This window comes from Gracilinanus agilis, chromosome 2 (assembly GCF_016433145.1).
Source record: "Gracilinanus agilis isolate LMUSP501 chromosome 2, AgileGrace, whole genome shotgun sequence".
Classification (NCBI taxonomy): Eukaryota; Metazoa; Chordata; class Mammalia; order Didelphimorphia; family Didelphidae; genus Gracilinanus; species Gracilinanus agilis.
In genome coordinates, this window is record NC_058131.1 from 322951991 (window position 1) to 322971389 (window position 19399).

Below are 19399 nucleotides of genomic sequence, written 5' to 3' on the forward strand. Positions count from 1 at the left end.
TGACATAATTTTCAGGAGCAATGGGCAAAGAGCTTCCTATAGAAAACATTTTTTGAATATTAGGTTCCCCACATGCTTTAATTTTTTAGTTGTGTTTTTCTTTAGCAGTAGCACTGATAAAATCTCATGACCTCAAACAAACGGAAAGTTTAAGGAACTTAAAGGTTGGGTATAATTTGTATCTGCACAGCAAGTTATCATTATTAACCATTTAAAAATATTTAGTAATTAACATAGCATATTAGAAAACTGGACAGTCCAATGCATAATGTAAAGTAAAAAGGAAAATTGCCTTAATACAATCTCTCATAGATTATGAAACATGAAAGAAAACTTCTTACAATTTGAGAGACATTAATTCAGTTGTAGATATTTTTACATTGGTTTACATAAAAGTTCATTCATTTCAGAACCGTGGCTACTTAATAAGAATGGGTAACACTTTTACAGAATGCTCACCACATGACAGGTACTATGGTAAGCACTTTACGATTATGAGAAGAAGAAAGTACTGTCTGTCTGAATGCCTTGTTTAAAGTTCTAACAAGGGGGCAGCTAAGTGACTCAGTGGATAGAGAGCCAGGTCTCAAGACTGGAGGACCTGGGTTCAAATATGACCCAAGGCACTTATTAGCTTTTTGCCCCATAGCAAGTCACTTCACTCCCATTGCCTACCCCTTACAGCTCTTCTGCTTTTGAACCAATAAGTAGCTTCTATTCTAAGACAGAAGATAAGGGCTATAAAAAAAATTCTAACAAAAACTCCCAACACTCTAACTTTCTTTATTTGTTACAATAAGGCTTATAAGGCTTACAACAAGGGCCTGGAGAATTATTTCCACAAAGTGCAATAGTAAAAATTGTAGATGTTAAGGCAAATGGCCAAGTAAAAGTATATGTTTCCTTATCCTTTGGGATGAGCTCTTTGTTGGAAATATTTACAAAAATGTTGAAGAGTTTAACTATTCTCTGAGGCTTTCTGGGCAATTAGGATTGTGTTACAATCACATAGTTTTTATATGTGATAGTCAAATAAACCCAAATAAAACTCACTCAGCACAACTGCAAAATTTAAGGCTCCTCCCTTTGGCTAAGAGTTAAGTTCCTCATTGTAAAGTACCACAACATGCAGGATGACTTTAGAGAAGACGTCATCCATCTCCTTTTTAAAGTTAATCTCTTTTATGCTAGAAAAGCATCTGTCAACTTAATTCACAGAAAGTTTACTTGGCAATGCCAAAGGCATCATCCAAAGTCCATTTGTGGCATAGGAACATCACAGACATTGGTACCTTAAGAGATCTCTATTATCCCTCTCCTAACAATAAACTATTATTATTATCATCTATACTTCATATTTTAACTGGTTTCCTTTTTCAGCTTGTGGTCTAATAGCATTGTATAAAAGCAGCTTCCATCTTGGGTACTGTTAAATGTGTGATATACATAATGTAGAAAATTCATTTATCTTATACTAGTTACATCTAAAGTCCAAAAAAATTAATCTTATATTTATAAAGAAACTTGTAAGCACCTTTATCCATGAAAGATCTTAGTTCCTCACTGTCTCCTCTTTTATAAAGTTTATATCTTCCAAAACTATAGGTTATTAAATTATTATATCAAATGAAGGATTTAGCAGCTAAGAGTTTAGCTTTGCCTCTCATCAAAAGAGAAATCAATTTTCCAAAGATTTTAAATTAATAGAAATCCTAATATAAGGATTTCCCAAATACCAGAAAAATTATGGTAGGAATATAAAATTATTATTGATTTTTAGAAGAGATCACAAAATGTTTTTTAAGTATTTACAGTAACTTCTGATAGAACACACACATCTCAAGAGAGCACATCAATTTAATTTCTGGAACAAATTTTAACTAAGTCAACACTAGCTATATCATCACTTAATTTAACCATTTAAAAATCTCAGTTTTCACAAGGGCTATTAACTACTAGGATTTCAAATTTCAGGACTCACTGTTATCAGTTAGCTTAAGCTTTCATTTTAATGAATTAGCTCAGATCTGAAAAGTAAGGATGTACTACAATATGCTGGAATGGAATTATGAATATCAAATTGGTTCTACTTAAAACAATTAAATATAATTTAAACTATAACATTTGATAATAACCTTCCTTAATGACTTAATATCAATTTCACTAATTCTCTGATAGTAAATTATATTATTATCCTTTCTGATCTATAATTAAATTGGGCCTATTGTTAAATGGTCAGCAATGATTTGAATTGGGTCTTTTGGTTTGTAATATAATAATTTTTTATTTAGAGTATCTGTTTTTATTACAACACAATTTTGACATCATATAGAGTTGACAGAGATTACACTACTACTGAAAAAAACTGATAAGAGACCATAATTCTCTGTCGGGCTCAGGATATAACTTTTTCTCTAATTCCTTTCAAGTCACTTAAAAGCTAAGTCTTTTCCCCACCCTTAACCTAACCTATCATAACATATCATTTAATAGCAATATCAAAGAACTGGGATTTGCCCAACTGATAAAAAGCTATTTTCTATTGTAAGCTTTCTAATTTCATCCTATCAGATGTTTATTTGTCCTGAAATAATTAGCAGATTCTATTTTGTTCTCCCAGAACTTCAGTATTTTATTCTAACATTTATAGCTTATATACTCATTTTAATTTGATCTTTTATAATCTGAACTCTCTCTCTCCTCTCCCCCTCCCCCCATTAGGTTAGCACATACTACATTAGCACCTATAATGCTATGTTCTTGTTAAATTTTGTCCTCAGTAATTCTTACCCTAACTTGTAACCTTCACAGAAGAACATTAACTTTTACTTTTCAGTTGCTTTCTGCTTTTAAAATAAGCTTTTCTCTCTTCTCAGGTCAAACCAGAAACTGGGAATTCTCTGGAATTCACCTTACCTTTATAATTTGAATGCTTAAAATTTTCCAGATGTATGTAATCTGGAAGACCCCATGTAGAGACCAATAACAGGGCTTGGTTGTTTAAAAACATCCTATTACTGGGGGGGGGGGGGGGGGGGATAGCTGGGTAGCTCAGTGAATTGAGAGTCAGGCCTAGAGCCGGGAGGTCCTAGGTTCAAATCCGGCCTCAGACACTTCCCAGCTGTGTGACCCTGGGCAAGTCACTTGAACCCCATTGCCCACTCTTACCACTCTTCCACCTAGGAGCCAATGCACAGAAGTTAAGGGTTAAAAAAAAAATAAAAAATAAAATAAAAACATCCTGTTACCAGATTGGCTCACTATCCCCAGAAAGTCCAACATCCTATCACCAGATTGACTTATTGTCAGCAAAAGCTCACAGATTATAATTTTTGTGGTTGGACTTTAGCCCATAGCAATAGGAAAGTTAAATTCTTACAGATTTTACTAATACAATCAAATCTGAATTTGTTTCACAAATATTGGTTCTGATTAGATACAATTCTCAGTTAATTAGATAATGGAATAATAATTCTATAATTTCACAGTAGGTAACTGAAGTTACTAGCTTAAGGGAGCTCAAACTCACATAATAGGGGCAGGATAGCCAATACATAATGGATTGATCATTAATACATAATAAGTTGAAAATAATAAAGTAGGGTATCAATTTTCAGTTTCTTTAATTGATTTCCATACAGCATTGTCTCTGATACTTCCTATCAGAGTCACCCTTCTGGTTGCATTCCACTTTGCCATGTTACAAGCTGTAACGTGGAGGCAAAAATAGTTATGGGAGCTAGATTGGTCATCCATCTAAAGTCCATCCATGCTATCAATTGTTAAAGAAAATGAAATAGTATGGATGACAGGTAGGTGGTAGAGTGATATATATAGGACTAGACTTAAAGTCAGAAAGACCTGACTTCAAATCCTGCTTCAGACACTTATTAGCTATGTGTCATGGGCAAGTCATTTAACTTCTGTCTGCCTTGGTTTCCTCAGGTGCAAAATTGGGCTTAATAGTAGCATCCATTTCACAAGTTATTAAGAAGACTAATTAAAATAGTATATTTGTATATAGCATGATATAAATGCTAGCTATTATTTTTATATGTCTCAGTGTAACTCATCACTAAAACTTATTTTCATCATCATCATCATCATCATCTGGGGGATAACATAGCTTTTTTCTGGTCTACTTCCACAGATATCTTGATCGGTATTTGGAGGAGTTCATGACATCTGCTGAGAAATACTTCATGGTTGGTCAAAGAGTCATATTTTACATCATGGTGGATGACTCTTCTAAGATTCCTTGGATACAGCTGGGTCCTCTTCGTACACTGAAAGTATTTGAAATCAACAGAGAGAAGAGGTGGCAGGACATAAGCATGATGCGCATGAAGATCATTGGGGAGCACATTATAAATCACATCCAATATGAAGTTGACTTCCTCTTTTGCATGGACGTGGATCAGATCTTCAAGGATGATTTTGGAGTAGAGACTCTAGGCGAGTCAGTAGCTCAACTCCAGGCATGGTGGTATAAGGCAGATCCTACTGAGTTCACTTATGAGAGGAGGCCTGAGTCTGCGGCATACATCCCTTTTGGCCAGGGAGATTTCTATTACCATGCGGCCATTTTTGGGGGCACACCCCTTAGGGTTTTGAACCTCACCCAGGAATGCTTCAAGGGAATTCTTCAAGACAAGGAAAATGACATTGAAGCTGAGTGGCATGATGAAAGCCATCTCAACAAGTATTTCCTTCTCAACAAACCCACAAAAATCTTATCCCCAGAATACTGCTGGGATTATCATATAGGCTCCTCCTCAGACATAAGACTTGTCAAAATTGCTTGGCAGTCAAAAGAATATAATGTGGTTAGAAGTAACCCTTGATATTTTAGGTGGAATAGTATTAAGTCTCTGGATTAGAGGGCCTATCATGCTGGCTAATTTCTCAAAGCAGTTGCACTTTAAAAAAAAAAGTAAAGCCAAAAAAATGACAAAAAAATCATCACCTCACTCAAGAGCAAATTCACAAAACCTCTTCTTTCTTTGTAATTTTGAATCTTCTGCATGGGTGATACTGGATAAAGGACATATCTTTGGAAATTAGATGTAAATACACTCTGATTTTTTTTTATATCTACTGTGGGTAATGGGAAAATATTTTGGCCTTATTAAAATATGACAAGATAGTCATAAGGATTTGAAGCCAGAGACACTCTTATTTTGTAAGTGAAATTCACCCATCCCAGGGTCGGTGAGGAAGATACAGGTCATGGTTTGGTCCCTTATGATTTTGTAATATATTATTATTCTCACCTAGCCTGAAGGACAGTGACACCTGCCCTGTGCCAATACTTTATAAAGACTGTGGACTATGACACAACACAAGTTTACAATTCTTAGTTGACGTATCAATGGTATATTACCTGAAGCAATTTGAGGACTATAACCATTCCTGCCTAGAAAGCAATCCATTTGTGTGCATGATTTGTAGGAGATACAAATACCCAAACATGGAGAATTTTCATAATAAAGTCCAGGGGCTTTATCTCAGTGACTCTTCTGGGGCTAGGTATTAAATATCTGTTCAACAAGAGGCAGATTAACTCCTAAGCAAGTATTAAATTGTCTGCATGAGCTGGGAGGGCTGGAAAATGTGAAGTAAGAGTCTGGCGACCAGTCTGGGACTCTATTAGATCCCAATGGTGCACTGAACGTAGTGGAGATGTGAAACTGGTATTTAATGACCTGTGTTACTAGAGGGAGGAAGGCATCTTGACTCCTTGTTCCCAGTGGACGCAACACATTTACAGGGCTACCTAATGACTCTCCAACTGGCCACTGCCTCCCTCTGCTTGTCATCATCCTGTTTTATACCAACCCCAGGTACAGTTTTCACCTTGTGGTTTTTATGCCCCAAACGAGGACAAGGGGTCAGGAGAGCCTAGAGACAGAGAAAGGGCCAGTGGATATGGGAAAGAAAGAGTGAGAAGTTTTAGGTTCTTTGCCCTGGGCTTCCTTAGAACAAGAGTTAGCAAATCTAAATGCTCTGTTATTCAAATGTCACCACCAGTGCCATTTGGACCACATCAGGGCAGTGAAAATGAAAGAGCAATCAAAGATAGGGAAAGCAAAAGACATCCAGTGAATGACTGTAGGCGCTCAAAAATGGAATTCCATAGGAATTATTATGGAAACAAATATAGATGGGAATGTTAGGCTTTGGGGTAATAATATTCTTGAAAAAGACTTTAGTATCCTCTGAGAGAGATTGTACATGTCTTTAGACCTCGTTGGTAATTGAGCCAGTAGATCACTGAGTAGGCAGGAGAAGGAATGTACATTTAGGTTGATTTTCCTAGTTTTCTCTTGTGTTCAGCTCAAGTTATTTTCCGTGTTCAAGTAAGTTCCTTAAGGGCCTATTTTTCATTGCATATCTCAGGCTAACTACTGTGTAGGGACTATTTTGACATAATGTAACAGTAATTAACAGGAATGTTCTCCTGTTTCCTCTCCCCATCTAACACTTTCTTTGTAAAAAATGATGATAATAAATTTTAAATAGCTGCAGGGATAAATAGGTCATATGATGATCAAAGCCCTCCTGATCTCTATAAATATTAGTTAATCCATTTTTGACTGGATTTGGATGAAGGAGGGGTAGGATTTCCACCCTGCACTCAACATGGTGTATTCTGAATGTTTTGGTATCAGGGCTAAGAGGCAACTTTAAAAGGAGTTACTGATTAGTATACTCTCTCTCTTTTTTTTTTTTTTTTTTTTTTTTTAATAAAGGAAAGAGTCTTTGGAATTCCAGTTGGAACAAGCTCGGTATATCTTTAATGATTATTCATAAACTTTTAATATCAGACGATATGTAAAAAATAAATTATTTTCTCAGAATATACTGGTGTATTCATTGATTATGCATTCCCTAATCAGCTAGCACATCATTTCCCATCCAACTGATCTCCTGGATTTCATTGCTGCCAGTAACTCATCATCCTGGAAAATTGTATCATCTCAGAAAAGTCAGACCTCTTTAGGGTTATGTCTTTTCCCCTGAATCCCATCCTCTATCTGATTGGAAGGTATACATCTGGAAATGGCTCCCATTTCCTCCTGTTAAAGAAGGGGCCCAGGGCAGCCCTCTCATCATTTCCCACCTGGCTATTGGTCTTCATGTTGAGTACCTTCCTCCTCCTCATGGCTACTTTTTATGCACTGTCTTCCCCTATTACATTCTGAGCTCCTTGAGGGCAGAGATTATTATCTTTTTGCATTTTTTGTGTCTCCCATATTTAGCACAATACCTGACACAGAGTGGGTGCTTTTTTAATAAATATTTATTGCCTGCATGCATGCATCTCTTTCCTAAGGAACTGAGAGTTGGCTTAGCATTGATGCTACTTTCAGGGGGGTGAAATAGGCCATATTGAATTTGGGGCTCTGTAAGTTTGTACAGTCATTGATAGGTAGAATACAAAAGTGGGAAAGAAAGGTGAAAAGTTAGACCTAGAAAAATACCACTGAAGTGAATAAATGAATGAAAAAAAAAAGCACTTATTAAAGCTTACTATGTACAAAGAACTATATTAAGGGTTTGGGTTAGTAATAGAAAAAAGCCTTTTCTCAAGGAACATTGTCTAATTCCCAGGTTCTAGTGAGAGAGACAATACATAGGTCTGAGCTGCAGGTAAAATGGAAAGCTTTTGTGATTCTTAGGGATCAACAGTGAAGGATCATCTCCTTTAATGTGATCTCTACTTCTATTTATATCCATATATAAAGATAATGTTGGGTAGGCATTCCCCCTTCTATAATAAGTAGAAAGAATGTGTTATAAGAAGATGGTGCTTAAAAACATTCTTTGGTCCTTTTTTTTTTTAGCCTTATTTATTGGAAAGCTGAAGTTTTCATGTCTATTGTTTTTTCCTTCTATTGCATGTGATGTTTGATGAATCATCTTGTTATTTTTTAATGCACTGATACCTTGTTTTCTTCCTCGCCTTTCTTTCTCAATATGTCTCCCTATTTCCCAGCAATCTATCCCTTATAATAACAAATAAGAAGGGAAAGGTAGAGGGGAACAATCCAGCAAAACTAACCATATCAAAGTAAGTCAATCAATACAGTGTTCCACATCCATGTTCTAACATTTTTACAAAGGAGTGAGATAAGGGAATTTTTATTTCTCTTTGGGACCAAGCTTGGTTATTATGCAACAACTGAATAGTATGGTTTCTTCCTTACCGTTTCTATTTTTTGTCATTTCCATTTAAATCACTCATTGTGTTTGGGTTTTTTTTATTGTTTGTTTTTTTGGTTTTGCTTCATTTCTTTATTTCATATAGGTCTTTCCATGACTTCTTATTTATTATTTCTCAAGATACAATAACATTCCATTCCATTCCTGTACCACCATTGTAGTTATTCCCCCTATTGATGGGCATCTGTTCCAATTTAGTGCTTTGCTGCCAGACAAAGGAACAACCTTATGTTATAATGAGAGCTCTTGTGTACCTAGAACCAGTCATTCCTTAAGAACATGGGGACCAGTTTCAAGAGCCAACATGATGGAATAGAGGTAAGAAGTTACCCAAACACTCCTAAATTCCCTTCTAAACAACCTTAAGACCCCAAATCAAATTCTGGCATAGCAGAACCAATAAAAGATTGAGGGGGCATGAAACAATACGCCTCAAGACAATGTAGGAGGTCTTTAGGAAAGTTCTATTACACTAGGTTGCTGCATAGCACAATGTTCTGGCAACATCAGGAGCAGGTTTTAGAAGAGATTGCATTAATTGTAGTAGCAACAGTTTTAGGAGCTCTCGGCACACAGATGTTAAGGGGGTCAGACAACTAGTCAGAAAGAGATTACAGGGGAACCCTTTCCTGGTGCCAAGTTCAAGATTGTTTTATTGTCTCTAAATAGTTCTGTGTTGCAGACCCAAAACAAAGAGGATTACTAGTGCTTGTGGCCACAGGAAATCAAGGCCCCTCTGTCACAGTTCCTAGCTAGTATAACTCACAGTGGAGTAGGAACCTTGGTTTCATTTCCAAGGCAAAAAAATAAATAAATAAATAAACAAACCATTACAGATTGTGACTGTAGGAAAAAAGGGGACCTGATCATATTTCCAAGACCAGTAGGAAGGATAGCACTTGTGGCTACAAAAGAACAAGGTTTCTTCCTAGGTAAAGACCAGATCAGAGGCCAGGACAGCTGTAACCAGTCCTCTCCTTAGATTATACTACCTTGGAAGAGCTGAGAACTTCTGGTACCCCAGAACCAGCTCTGAAACAGCAGCACAAAAACCCTGAAGCCTAGAACTGTGCTGTCTTGCCCTAGACACAAAGCCCAACTTTAATATAAAGATCTAAGTCAAGAAATAGGCTGGGGAAAAAAAAAAGAAATAGGCTTGGAAAATAAGCAAACAACAAAATAAAAACCTGACCATAGAAAGTTACTGTGATGGCAAGGAAGATCAAGACAAACTCAGAAGATGACACCAATGTCAAAATAGCTACAAGCAAAGACTCCAAGAGGGGGTGAAAATGAATTGGCATAAGCCCAACAAGAATTCCTGGAAGATCTCAAAAAGGATTTTAGAAATCAAATATAAAGAAGTAGAGTAAAAAAAAACTGGGGAAAGAAATGAGAATGATGCAACAAAATTAAGAAAAGAAAGTCAATGGCTTTACATTGGCTTCCATTAGGAAGCACAGAAAATACCAATTCACTTGTCAAATTCTAATTTTTAAATAATTATTTTCTTCAGTGAGCTTTTGTGCTTCTTTTTCCATTTGGCTAATTCTGCTTTTTTAGGAGTTTCTCTCTTCAGTGAATTTTTGTACCTTTTTTTAACATTTGACCAAGAAAACCCCTAATGAGGGCATGAAGAATCAAAAACTACTGAAACAAATGAATGACAAAAAATAAGTCACAGGAGGAAATAGACAATAAACTATACTAGTGGATACCTCAATTTTCCTCTCTCAGAACTGGGTAAATCTAACCATACAATAAGTTAAGAAATAAGTTAAGACAATTAATAGAATTTTAGTAAAATTAGATATGATAGACTTCTATATAAAACTGAATGGAAATAGAAAGGAATATACCCCTTTCTCGACTGCACATGGCATCTTCACAAAAATTGACCATGTATTAAGGTATTAAAAAACCTTATGATCAAATGCAAAAAAACAGAAATGATAAATGTATCCTTTTTAGATTGTAATGCAATGAAATTATACTCAGTAAAGAGATGTGGAAACACATATTAAAAATTAATTGGAGGGGGCAGCTGGGTAGCTCAGTGGATTGAGAGCCAGGCCTAGAGACAGGAGGTCCTAGGTTCAAATCCGGCCTCAGACACTTCCCAGCTGTGTGACCCTGGGCAAGTCACTTGACCCCCATTGCCTACCCTTACCAATCTTCCACCTATAAGTCAATACACAGAAGTTAAGGGTTTAAAATTTAAAAAAAAAAAATTAATTGGAAACTAAATAATCTAATCTTAAAGAATGAGTGAATCAAAGAATATGGAAACAATAATTTCTTTAATACAAATGACAACAATAAAGCAATATACCAGAATTTATGAGCTATAACCAAAATAGTACTTTGGGGAAAATTAATATTTCTGAAAGATATATTATCTTATTATTATAGAAAAAAGTGATATTATTAACACTGATAAACCAGAGAAAGAGTAGATCAATGAATTGAGCATGCCACTAGATTTTTTTAAACCTAAAAAAAGAACAAATAAAAACCCCCAATTAAACACTAAATTGGAAATCTGGAAAATCAGGAGAAATTAATAAGTGGTTAAAGAAAACCATTGAACTAGTAAATAAAATTGGCAGCTGGTTTTATTTTTTTTTTTAATAGACAAACCATTGACTAATTTGATTTTTTAAAAAGGAAAAAGAAAACCAAATTATCACTATCCACAATGAAAAAGGTAACTTCACCACCAATATAAAGGAAATTAAAATAATTATCAGAAAGTATTTTGCTTAATTATGTGCCAATAAATTTAAGAACCTAAGTAAAATGGATGAATAGTTACAAAAATATAAATTGCACAAATTAAGAGAAGGGAAATAGAATACTTTAAACTATCTCAAAAGAAAATGAACAAGTCATTAATAATGTCTTTAAGAAAAAATCTCAGGGCCAGATAGACTCACAAGTGAATCCTACCAAGTATTTAAAGAATGATTAGTTCCAATACTTAAGGAGTCCTACCAAATTCCTACAACACAAATATGGTGCTGACATCTAAACCAAGAAGAACAAAGATAAAGAAAACTATAGACCAATTTACCTAATGAATTTTGATGCAGAAAATTTTAATAAAACACTAGCAAGGAGATTATAGCAATATAACACAAAGATCAAACACTATGATGAAGTAAGATTTATACCAGGAATGCAGGCTGACTCAGTATTCAGAAAACTATAAGCATAATCGATTGTATTAATAACAAACCCAACAAAAATCATATGATTACCTCAATGAGTGCAGAAAAATCTATTGACAAAATACTACATTTATTCTTATTTAAAAACACTAGAAAGGAGCGGGGCAGCTAGATAGTTCAGTGGATTGAGAGCCAGACCTAGAGATGGAAGGTCCTGAATTCAAATCTGGCCTCAGACACTATTTTCCCCTGGGCAAGTTGCTAAATCCCCAATTTCTAGCCTTTACTATTCTTTTGCCCTGGAGTCAATCCTTAATATTGATTTCAAGACAGAAGGTAAAGATTTTTTTTTTAATTAGAAAGCATAGGAATAAATGGGCCTTACCTTAAAATGATAAGTAGTATCTGTATTTTCTGTAATAGAAGCCTTCTCATTAAGATCAACAGTGAAGGGGGTAGCTGGGTAGCTCAGTGGCTTGAGAGCCAGGCTTAGAGATAGGAGGTTCTAGGTTCAAATCTGGCCTCAGACACTTCCCAGCTGTGTGACCCTGGGCAAGTCACTTGACCCCCATTGCCTACCCTTACCACTCTTCTGCCTTGGAGTCAATACGGACTCCAAGACGGAAGGTAAGGGTTTTTTTTAAAAAAAAAAAAGATCAACAGTGAAGAAAAGATGCCCTTTATCACTGTCTTTATTGAATATTGTACTTGAAATGTTAGATATAACAATAAAAGAAAAAGAAATTGAAGGTATTAGAATTGGCATAAAAAAAAACAAAAAAATTCTTGGAAACAACAACTTCAGAAAACTTGCAGAATATAAATTAAGTTTACACAAATCTTTAAAATTTTCTATATAATATCAATGAAGTCTATCAGTAAGAGATAGAGAAATTCCATTTAAAATAATTATTGACAATATGAAATACTTGGTAGTCTACTTGTGAAGACAAACCCAGGACCTTTATGAATGCAATTACAAAACACTTGTCATACAAATAAAGTCGGACCTAAACAATTGGAGAAATATTAATTGCTCAAGCATGGAGTCATATAGAACCTTTACTATTCAATATGAAGTGTAATCGAGCATTATTAAGGCAGAACCCCTCTGAGGAAAAAGTCTGATAAACTCTCACTCCCACTCTCCAAAAGGAATAAACTAAATTTGGTGGGGAGAATATAGATTCTCAGAGCTAGGAAGGAACCTTAAAAGAGAGAATAGCCTACAGGAGTATTAGACTACAGAATAGAATTTTAGATCTATAAGGAACCTTAGACATGATCTCATCATACTCCATTTGTGAAATGAGAAAAGAGCATGTCTCCCATTCATTCCATATGCCCTTCCTCAGCTTTCACTCTTTTATGGTGAAAGCCATATACAATAACGGAAAGTACAAGTAACTTTCTAAGAACATATCCCTTTATGATCAAACACTACCTAGACTCACTGAGCATAGGAGACTTACACATTGCCAATATCACTGTATATTATATAATATTGGTGCCATCCCTCTATTAGAGCTTATAATTCACCAGGGCAAGGATCATGTCCTAAATAATCTGTATATTCCCACTCCAAGTGGTAAGCTGAGTACTCAGTAAATACGACACTTAATTGTTAAAAGACATATCTTCCATGGATAACAGATGTGGAAAGAGTGCTGAATTTTGAAGCGGATGGACCTGTGTTCAAATATAGTTAGGAAAGGCATTTGAGAGACAATTGCCTGATGCTATTCATCTTTTCACTTTATATTCTAACTTGTAGGGTTCTAAAACATTAGAATTTTGATGTCTATTAAAGCATAGAATGTTAGATTGAATGTTAGAACAGAATATAGAAAGTGAGTGCTAGAAGGGACCTTGGAATGGGAGCCCTAGGAAGGACCTGAGAATAGACATTGTCAGAGCTGGAAAGAAACCTTAAAAGACAGAAGAACTTAGAAGGGGCATTAGACTATAAAACACAATGTTAGAGCTACAAGAAACTTTAGACATGATCTCATCATACTCCATTTGTGAAATGAGAAAACCAAAGAGTAGAGGAGATTGGTCTAAGGTTGGAGACAAAATTAATAATGGAACATTAACTTGAATTGTGGACTTCTGATTCCAAGAGCATTCTCTTTCTACTTTGCCCTACTCTGAAAATTATGTGAAAGATCTAAGAAAAAATAGTGCCCTTAATAATAATAATTATTATCATATCATAATATTTTACATATATGTAATATTGTATTACATATGAGTCAGGTAATAAACATTTATTAAGCACATACTATATGCCAGCATTATTTTAAGTACTGAAGATACCAAGGCAAAAGATAGTCCTTGATCCCAAAGAGCTTATAGTTTAATGGAGAAGAAAATATATAAATAACAATGCATGAACAAGATATATACAGGATAGGGGCAGCTATGTGACTCATTGATTAGAGAGTCAGATTTGGAGATGGGAGGTCCTGAGTTCAAATCTGGCCTCAGACACTTCCTAGCTGTATAACCCTGGGCAAATCACTTAACCCCTATTACCTAGCCCTTACCCCTTTTCTGCCTTGGAAACAGTACTTAGTATTGATTCTTTTTTTTTTTTTCTTTTTTTATTTTTTAGAATATTTTTCCATGGTTACATGATTCTTGGTATTGATTCTAAGACAGAAGGTAAGGAATTTTTTTAAAAGATATATACAGGATACATTGGAGATAATGAGAGGGAGGGAACTCTCATTTAAGTAGATTGGAGAAACCTTCCTATAAAAGATGAGATTTTAGCTGAGACTTGAAGAAAACCAGGAAAGCTGGGATGTAGAGATAAGGAGGGAGAGAATTCCAGGCATAAGGGAAAATCAATAAAAATGCTGAGACATGAGAGACAGAATGTCTTAATAATTGAGAGTGAATAAAGGTAAAAATATTTACTATGTACTAGCACATGAATAGAAAAGAAGCCAATTGGTGGTGATTTGGGGCTACTGGACAGGTCAAGATCAGCGATAAGATAAGGGATTGAGAGAAGAGGATAATGGTGAAGATTTAGAATAGGGTTTTGAGTTGCAAGGTGGAGGGATGGGAAGAATGACAATAGATCGAATTCAGATATGATGCAGTTCTAAGTGAAAGTATAGTCATCTGTGTGTAGCTAAGATAGGGTGCAGGAGTAGGTCTTGGGAAATAAGGAAGTTGATAAATTTTGAGAAAAGGCTTTTGAGAGGGCATCAATATGTTTGTCAAAGACTCCTAGTAAGAAGGCAAGAGGTGGAGAACACATCAAAAATGGTGAGCCAAGCACCAAATTCAGTGAGGAAAGATGAGGAGTATCTTGGAAGTCAGTAGACAACAGTGAAAGTCAAAAGATGAAAGGAGTAGGACCCATACACTCATACACACACACACACACACACAAGCTGTGGTCTAACACACAACGACACTATGGTATAGGTAACTAGCTTTGAATCCTACCTCTGTCACTGACTTTGTAACTTTAAACATATGGCTTCTGTTTCCTAAACTTTATTTTTTTTATTAGTAAAATGAAGTTTAACCATCTGACTACTAAGGTCCCTTCCAGCTTTAGATCTATGAAGTTGTATTCATGGGTCTCTTAAAGAAAGGAGTATAAGCTGAAAGTCAGTCACACACAAATGGATTTTCACTAGTGTGCTCACACCATCTATCTGGTCCATTCACTCTTGGCTACAAATAGGCAAAGTTCTGCAAATAAGCTAACCCATAGGAAACATATTAAAGGCAAAATGGAGTCCGTTATCATGAGCAGCTACCCAACTGAAGGCGATTGGCATGTGACTTTAAATTGACCTTTAGATATTTGGTATTTGTCTGACATCCAATTGCCTATTCTTTTGCCTTCAGAAAGTTCTTTTTAGAGTTACAATAATAAGCAAGTCAACAAGAACAGGCATTTATTAAGCCAGATATCCTTCCTCTATCTCTGAGGGCAGAGACTAATTTTTTACATTTTTTGTATTCCCATCATTTGGCACGATGCTTAGAGCATAGTAGGCACTTAATAAATATTGATAGATTGATGATGTCTTCTTCCGCATCTCCACCTCCTGGTGTCCCTGGCTTCCTTCAAGTGTCATTCAAAATTTCACCTTCTACAAAATGCTTTTCCTGATTTCCCTTAATTCTAGTCCCCTCCCTATGTTGATCATTTTCAGTTTATTCTGAATCTAGCTTGTTTGCACTTATTTGTGTGTTGCCTCCCCATTAGACTAAGCTTGTTGAGAGGAAGGACTGTCTTTTGCTCTCTCTCTTTTTTCTTTGTATCCCCATTGCCTAGCATAATGCCTGGCACATAGTAGATGCTTAATAAATGTTTATTAACTAATCAGCACTTTGCTAAGTACCTGGTACAAAAAAAAAGGGAAAAAATTTTCATTTATCATTATGTTTTCTCAATTTTGTCATTGGTTTCTATTCTCCCAGACTGAATGTAATTCTTGTGTAAAAGACCCTGTCCTGTTATAAAAGGTCCATGCATACCTTGGGAAATGTTTTCATTCTCTTAGCTTGTAGCCCCCAACCAGGAAATCTGGGGAAATGTATAACCAAGGTGTTCTCCCTGACCCATCCCTCAGGATACTGAAGCCAACATCCTATTTGCTAACATGAAGTTCACAATATTTCCAAAAAAAGTTTATTAAAAGGAGGAGAGTGTTTTAGGAGAAATATCTCTTCTTTGAGTTCATGTGGCAAGTAATAACTGCCAAATGTATATTTACCACGATTTAGAAATTATGGAGGTAAAAACCTCAGTTTTACTATTATACTCAAGTATAGGTTCAGACCTCAGGGAAAATTATGAGGATTCTAACAAGGTTTCTTATAGGCAAAATCACATCAGAATGATAGAGAAATGATTCATTTATATACTGCAATTTCCTACATTCTTCTTGAGCCATCAAAGTTAAAGGGAAGAAAAATCCATAATCCTTATATACTTCCTTCATTGTTATAAAAGGTGAACAAACTTAGTTAAAAGTCATAATCTCATATATATCCTGAGGAAGCAAACCTCCCTAAACAAAAAATGTATAAGTAAAACGAAGTCGGGTTACAGATTAAACTATATTTAGAGGCTTCTCAAATAGGCTTATTGAGAAGGAAGATTTACATTTAGCTAAGGAAGTGGGGACAGATGAGGTTCTTCTTCTGACTTCTTGTAGAAGGAAGGCTTATATCTCTAAGTAAAATTTTGCATCCCATGGGACAGGTTTGGGTCAGATAAGATTCATACTAACCAAAAGTGACAAGAGGAATAAAAGGAAGTCAAAAATATCCCTTATAAAAGCTAAGTAGAACTCCTGGAAGGAGAGACTATTTGCTGTAGAGACATATGAGAATTGCTAGTTGCTTTTAGTTTTGAGTACAAGACTGTTCTTTCTCACCAACCTTGTATTGATATATCTTGGCCAAACAGTCAGGCAATATGTCACAACGGAAAGTGAACGTGATTTGGTGGAAGGGGACCAGAGTTCAAAACTTTTTCTTAATGTGGCCTTGGGCCAAGTCACTTGATTTTTCAATTTCCTCATTGGTAAAAAGGGAAAGGGAGTTGACTAGATGAGTTCTAAATGTATCACAACTCTAAATCGATAGTCCTCTGATTATCCTGCTTCTCAAAGAGGGATCATAGACAAACATCGTAGTGACATTTCTCTTTCTCTCTGATTTCCTGCTAATTTTCTTGACTCCCAAATAAATATTCTAAGAGGGGCAGGTGAGGAGGAAATACATTCCAGGCATATGGGACATCTTGTACAAAGTGTCTAAGTAGGAAACAGAATACGGAATTCAAAAAAAAGTAAATAGACTGGCTTGGTTGAAACAGTGAGCAAAGTGGAATAATGTGCAATTAGGCTAGAGCCAGACTGAAGGGCTTTAAATGCCAGGCTGAAGGGTTTGCATCTTACCCTAGAGACAACAGAGAAGTACTGAAGATTTTTGAGTCAGGGATTGATTTGATCAGTCTTTTGCTTTCAGAAGTTTATCTTGGCAGCCATAGGGGGGCTGGACCAGAGATGTTAGAGACTTGAAACAAGAACACTAATCCTCACAGTAACTAGGTCTTCACAGTAGTCCAGGTTGAAGGAGATGAGATCCTGAGTGGTAGCAGGGAGTGAAGGGAGGGGATAAATACAAGAGATCTAGTGAATACCCTCAGCAAGCCTATCCCTTAGACTAACACACTTTTCCTCCAGTTACTTAAATGGGGCATGGAAGGGAAAAGGACAAATATTTCAAGATTCTTACTAGGTGAACATTTCTGAAGTAATGACTCAACTGCTGAGATAGAATATTCCTCTCTGAGCCAGACAGATGTATCTTCTGAAACGAACTGCTAATTTTTAAAAATTGTCCTTAATGTTTTATTTTTTCCCAATTACATTTAAAACAATTTTTGGCATTCATTTTCTAACAGTTTGAATTTCAAATTCTTTCCCTCTCTCCCTACCCCTTCCCTGAGACAGTAAGCAATCTAATAGAGATTTTACATTTGCAATTATACAAAACACACTTCTGTATTTCTCATGTTGTGGAACAAGATAAAAATATAAAAATCATGAAGAAAAAAAGTGAAAAATGAAATGTTTCAAGCTGCATTCAGACTTCATCAGTTCTTTTTCTGTAGACGGATAGCATTTTTCATTGAATACTTCGGGATTGTTTTGAATCATTGTATTGTTGAAGATAGCTAAGTCATTCACATTTGTTTATCTTTCATTACTGTATAATGTTCTCCTGCTTCTGCTCATTTTAGTCTGCTTCAGTTCACATTAAATCTTTTCAGGTTTTTCTAAAAATCCTCCATGACCAGATATTTCTTGATATTTTAGTTCACAACATTCTCTGTTTGGAAGGCAACAATGGAAAATTACTGAGTAATGAGTTTAGGTCAATCAAATGCTTGAAAAATATTCTTCTGGTATATATTTGGTTATTACCAATGCTTACATTGGAATCATTTGCATGTAAACTGGGCAAGTCATCTTAGCTCTCCACATTTCAGTTAATTTATCTGGAAAAAAGAAGGGGCTTGGACTAGATGGTCTCTGAGGTACCTTCCTATATTAATTCTATGATCATATGATCCTTGATAGAGGAATGCTTTCATGTAGATTAGCAAAGTACTTTGGAAGTAGCAGGCATTTAATCAATGATTTGATGTATATGCTCCTTCCTTTGAAGCAATTCCCCCCTAGTCTTTCCCTAAAGGTACTAGTATGGAACACAATTAAATTTAAGTCAATTCAACACATGTATATTCAATACACACAGTGTTAGGTGGTAGGAGAGAAACCAAGTTTATACAAGACAATCCCTACCTTCAGTGTTCTGGAGGGGAAAGAGGGGTTTTGGACACAAACACAAAAACAAATATAATAGAAAGTACAAATGCAAATGATAAGCTATATGAGGTCTTAGCTAAAAGTCATTACCAACTGGAGGAAGAGGAAAAGGGGGGAGTGCCAAGGAAACCTCTAAGGGATAGATAGGTTTGGAGTTGGGTTTTAAAAGATTAGCTTACACAGCGGGATTATGAGCAATGAACACATTTGCCAACTCCATCCAAGGGGGTGGGTGGGAATAAAAATAAGGCTAAAATGAAAAATTATTATTTTTTTAAAACCCTTACCTTCCACCTTAGAATCAATACCATGTATTGGCTCCAAAACAGAGGAATGGTAAGGGCTAGGCAATGAGGGTTAAGTAACTTGCCCAGGGTCACACAGCTAGGAAGTGTCTGAGGCCATATTTGAACCTAGGACCTCCTGTCTCTAGGCCTGGCTCTTAATCACTGATCCACCTGACTGCCCCCTAGAACCATATCTCTTTCTACCATATCCATCCACCTGGGCATAATAGGCATAATAGGCAACATCTTGACTTTCTAAGATGGCAATAGGAGCTCCAGGGAGAATCTGAGAGATTCTATTTTAGGGAGATAAAGAAACAATCCAATGATATAAGCA

The 19399-nt window shown here is 35.7% G+C and overlaps 1 protein-coding gene across 1 annotated transcript in view; it reads left to right on the plus strand.

Moving 5' to 3' along the window:
- Positions 1 to 6860, plus strand: part of GGTA1 (glycoprotein alpha-galactosyltransferase 1 (inactive)) — a 72228-nt gene extending 65368 nt beyond the window's left edge. The window contains exon 7 of the mRNA XM_044664259.1: positions 4151 to 6860. Within this exon, the coding sequence (XP_044520194.1) occupies positions 4151 to 4844 (694 nt within the window). The 3' untranslated portion in view covers positions 4845 to 6860. The remainder of the gene's footprint in view (positions 1 to 4150) is intronic.
- The last annotated feature ends 12539 nt before the right edge of the window (positions 6861 to 19399 follow it).